This window comes from Sipha flava, unplaced genomic scaffold, assembly GCF_003268045.1.
Source record: "Sipha flava isolate LNK unplaced genomic scaffold, YSA_version1 19070_pilon_pilon, whole genome shotgun sequence".
NCBI lineage: Eukaryota > Metazoa > Arthropoda > Insecta > Hemiptera > Aphididae > Sipha > Sipha flava.
In genome coordinates, this window is record NW_020272575.1 from 1 (window position 1) to 5,062 (window position 5,062).

Here is a 5,062-nt window from a genome sequence, read left to right on the forward strand (position 1 = left end):
TAACCTAACCTAACCTAACCTAACCTAACCTAACCTAACCTTTTTTTTTTTTTTTTCTCTCCGGTATCGATAAGCTACGTCCCCCCGGTACAGTCCAGCCGGAACTTCTTCGGGGGGATAGCAGCGTTACCATCATTTATTAAAACAAACAAACAACACACCACATGACAAATGCTTACGACTATTACGTTTTAACAAACAGTATGAGGGGCCTCTAACCCCTCTCAGAAAAAATTGGCCACTGGCCCACAATAAAAATTGGCTTAACTAAAGGGATTAAATAAGGAGTTTGTTCCTCTTCCCGGGCCGGTATCGAGCAACCCGCCACCCTTGACTTCGCGTGCGGATCTGCCTCGTTCATGGGGTATCAACTGGTATTCTCTGCCTAATCCTCTCCTCCGATTCCCTCGTCGACATAATCCTTCCAATGAGATCACTCACCATGGCCCAACCATCCGCTGAAGACATCATGATGTCAACCAAATTATCTGGCGTGAGTTCGGTAATGCCTAGTTCAATGCATGCCATTCTTCTCCAGTTAGCCCATGCATCGCAGTAAAAAACGCCATGTTCTGCATCGTCCGGTGCTGCTCCACATTGCTCGCAAACTATTGACTCCTGTATTCCAAATCTATTAAGGTAAGCAGCAAAACAGCCATGCCCCGATAGCACCTGGGTTAAGTGGTAGGTTACTTCTCCGAATTTTCGACTAACCCATCTTCGAACATTCGGGCCTATAGGTCCAGCGTCCGTCTGTGCTTATGTCCCAATCGTTTTGCCAGTTGTTAAAGAGAGTATTCATTGCCGTCTCTTTGTTCAGGCCACTTCTGATGTCCGCCCTCTCCCTGGCTAGCAGTCGAACTGGTGGTATACTCGAGATCACTGCTGCAGCCGCATATGATATTGTACGATAGCTACACGCTACTCTCAATTGTGATCTCCTGTGCACTGACCTGAGTTTATTCCATGCCCTCTCTTCCATATGGTTCACCCAGATGGGGGCTGCATAGAGAATTCTTGAGGTGACGACACTGGCGAGGAGCCGTCTTGACTTTTGCCTAGGACCTCTCAGGTTGGGCATGAGGTGTCCTAACTGTCGAGCGGCGGCTGCGGCCCTCGCTGTTGACAGCTCGGCATGTTCCACGAAGGCTAATTTTTTGTCCAATTGTACCCCCAAGTATTTAATGCTGAGTTGTGACGTTATGGCATGTCCTGCGCAATTCACCGTTATCTCATTACGAACCCTTCTTCGTGTGAACACCAAGGCTTCCGACTTCTCCGCCGCAATACGCAGGCCGTGCGTGCTCAACCAGTCGTGAATCCGCGTGAATGCTTCTTCCAGGCTTTCCTCTATGATGAACGCAATTTCGGAGGTACAAAGCACGGCTATATCGTCGGCGTAGCCGATTATTTCTGTCCCCATCGGCATCTATATCCTCAGTAGCTCATCGTAAAAGATATTCCAGAGATCAGGCCCCAAAACTGATCCTTGCGGTACACCCATCGATACCTTTTTGACGAAGCTTCTTCCTCCAGGCGTGCTTGTAACTGATACCGCCCTATCCGCTAGGTAACTGGATAGCATCGAGAGTATATCAATTGGAACATTCTTGGCTCTAGCAGATTCTAGGATACGATCCCAAGGTGCTGAGTTGAATGCGTTTTTAACATCCAACGTCAGCAATTCCACCATCTTCTTGCTAGCTCTAGCGTCCTCGACTATGCACATTAGTCGCTCCAGGGCATCAAGAGTAGACCTCCCCACACTAAAACCATGCTGGTTGTTTGCTATGGCATATTCACCGACCAAGTGACTCCTTAACCTCTTCGCTACCAACTTCTCGAGTAGCTTGTCACATCCATCCAAGAGGCAGATTGGCCTGTAAGCTGAAGCGTTATCCATGGGTTTCCCAGGTTTCGTGAGCAGAACCAGTCTACCTGTTTTCCAGATCTCCGGAAAGTATCCAGACGTCAAACTCCTGTTTAGCACGGATTGAAATCGTTGGGGGTACAGCATTACGGCTATTTTGATGGCCTCGTTTGGTATCTCGTCTGGTCCGGGTGCCTTTCCGTTCGGAAGCGACCTCGACGCTTCTAGGATCTCATCGGCCGAAAACAGTACGCATTCCTCAACCGGTTGTCTCGCTCGCGGGCTTGCTGTAGGTTCGCCGTCGGGGAAGAGCTCGGCAACAATAGATTCCAAACGTCCAGGTAGGTTAGCATTAAGATTTTGGGCAGGCTGACGAAGCCTTTTCATAACCGTTCGGTATGGCTTTCCCCATATATCTTTGTCCACCGTACTAATGAGGTCTGCCCAGGCCTTCTCTTTAGCGGTCTTGATTGCGATTGCCAGCAGCTTTCTCGTCGTTTTCCACTGATCGAGTTCTTCCTCGCTATCCACGTCACCGACTCTTCTCCTTTTCCGTTGATACGTACGCCTTGCTTTCAAGCAGTCTGACCGTAGAGCGGCAATACTTTCGTTCCACCATGGAACTGTTCGTTTGCTGTTCCGCGAGCCTTTTCTCGGTACACATAAACTCAACCCTCGTGTTAACCAATCGACAAGATGCCTAGCTTCGGCTTCCATAGTAGCTTGTGGGTGTGTTGAAAAGGGAGTGATGGTCAGTGCCAGAGCTAGCAGGTCTCTGTCCATATTCTTTACCACCCATCCGCTCCGCAGCTGGTTAGGAGTTGGGTTCGATGGGCCCACAGTGTACTGTATGTATCGATGAAGACTTAACGATTCCTCTTCCAGAACCTTCCATTCTGCAATCGTGCCGCGTAACCTGGATGAAACTAGCGTCAAGTCAAGATGGGACTTCGACTGGCCACGCACAAAGGTAGGGACGTTACCTTCATTACAGACCGCAAGGTCCAGAGCAGCGACCATGTCCGCCAAGAGGGCGCCTCTCGCATCTTCCTTTGGACTGCCCCACATTCTTGACTTTGCGTTGAAGTCCCCTGCCACTATAACTGGTATTACCGAGGATCTGACGCTCATTTCCAGCCTCATCAGGAAGTCTTGAAAATCTGCTAACGTCGAATTCGGGGACCAGTAGCAGCTGTATATCCTCATGTCCGATGTTTCCACCCAGCGAAAACCGTCTTCCACTGGTCCGGTCTGTCTTAGGGGGAGTGGGTTGAGCAGGGCGATCAACGACTGGCCTGTCGAGTCCGCTAACCACCACTCCGATTCCTGTCGGCTGTGGTTTTGCTCGCTAAGAAGCAGGAAATCCGCATTCCGTCTGATCGCCGTTGCGAGCGCCAGGTCTTGTGCTGCTCGCCCAACGCCAACGTTAACTTGTAGGAATTTAACCATCGGGAAGGATAACCTCCTCCGTTATGGTTCCTCGTCTACTCCTAGGGGTAACCTCGCTAGCTATCTCTTTGGAGAAAACAGCAGCCTGCTCTGCTGTTGCAGTGCACCCAACTGCCCTATGACCGAGCTGTCCACACCTCCAACAGCAGCTGCTCCTATCGGGTCCCTGGCAGACCTTAGCTATATGGCCGAGGCACAAGCATTTGAAGCACCTCGCCTTCTGTTCCGTGAGTCTCGCTCTGCAGCTGATCATGCCCACCCGGAGGCGACCTGTCTTCAATATAGGCTCTAGCGCTTCAATGGGGGCCGATACTAACGCAATCTGCTGGCCTCCGTATTTCTTTCTAATAGAAAGGACCCTGACTCCGGACGTGGCTTGGGACTCACGGGCGATCGCTTCCTCGACGTCCTTTTTCGTGGACCACTCGTCCAAATCTCGAATTTCCAATAGCTTTTCTTGTCTAAGCTCGCGCAGCGTAATTCCGGGTCCTGCTGACCGTGAGATCTCCGCTCGAACTAAATCAAGTTGTTCTTGGTCGCCACGTAGTTCAAACAGGAGTCCACCTGACTTTGTTTGCCGCATGCCGACCACGTGGTCCCCGATTACTTCACTCTTTATATCATTTCTAATCTTTTTTGCTAGAGCCGGGAAATCTTCCCTACTCGTGTCGATGATAACCGCTGGTGGCCTCCTCCTCAGATAAGGCATATTAGTCAGTTTTTTAGTTCGCTCCATGGCTGTATTCTTCTTTCTAACCACCTCAGTCCAAGCTGGCTGGGTAGGGGGGGCTGGATCAGAATTCGGTTTCATCGCACGCAATTTAACCGCCTCTGACCAGGAATAATCCTTCGAAGCCTTCATCGCCCGGATTTCCTCACCTTGTGTCTCGACAGCGCCCTTCAGTTCTTCGATGGCGTTAATCATCTTCATTTCCATAGACTCCGGATTTTTGTTTGTTGAGCTGACTCCTTTCGCGCTTGGTGATTTGATCGACGGTTCTACGTTAGCATTAGCGTCTCTGACCTTCCTGAACTGCGTCATCAACAAGGACGTTTTTGCGAGCGTCTCCTTTAGCTCTTTGTGGACGTTCCTGGTATTGTTCGCAAAGGTCACCATATTTGTTATGTAGCTCTGCACCATACTAAGTAGCTCCTCCTCTCCCAGTGTAGCAATGTTAATCGTCCTAGCCTTTTTCTGTTGTGCGGTCATTTGCGTCTCAGATGAGGTGGCCTCTCTGCCACGGGTGAAGGCGTGAGTTCCTCCACCAGCAGTCTCGTTACCGACTCCGTTGTCGGCGGAAGGTCCCTGCTTCGACGAACCTGCACCTTTGGTGACTTGAGGTGATGACGACACCTGGGGCGAGCACCGTCCCCCAACCGCCGACTCTGGGTGATCCGAATTCCCTGTAGCAGTAACATCTTTTCCGTTTGTCAAACTCATCATAATTGTTTAGGAGGGCTTAGCCGCCACTGCCGACGCCAGCCTCGTGTCGGTTGTCTTTGTTCCGTTCCTTATGTCCTGATCTAGCGAGGCACCGGGGGTCGATCGTTCCCCCGGTGGTGAGCTTGTCCGCGACCGCTTATTCGTCCAATCCCGTAGGGTATGGCTTATATCGCGGCTGCCCTGTATATCTACAGGGTGTTCCCCTATCCGCAACCTGGGGACGCGCCCGGTGGCATGCCCATGCCTCCCCGAAGGGCCGGGAACCTAACCTAACCTTTTTTTTTTTCTTAACACCGATT

At 50.9% G+C, this 5,062-nt stretch overlaps 1 protein-coding gene across 1 annotated transcript; it reads right to left on the reverse strand.

The window, feature by feature from the left end:
* Positions 1 to 3,311: 3,311 nt before the first annotated feature.
* Positions 3,312 to 4,760, reverse strand: LOC112681384. Its single transcript, XM_025551644.1, has one exon. It carries the CDS (start codon positions 4,758 to 4,760, stop codon positions 3,312 to 3,314), a length of 1,449 nt encoding a protein of 482 aa, XP_025407429.1.
* Positions 4,761 to 5,062: the final 302 nt, after the last annotated feature.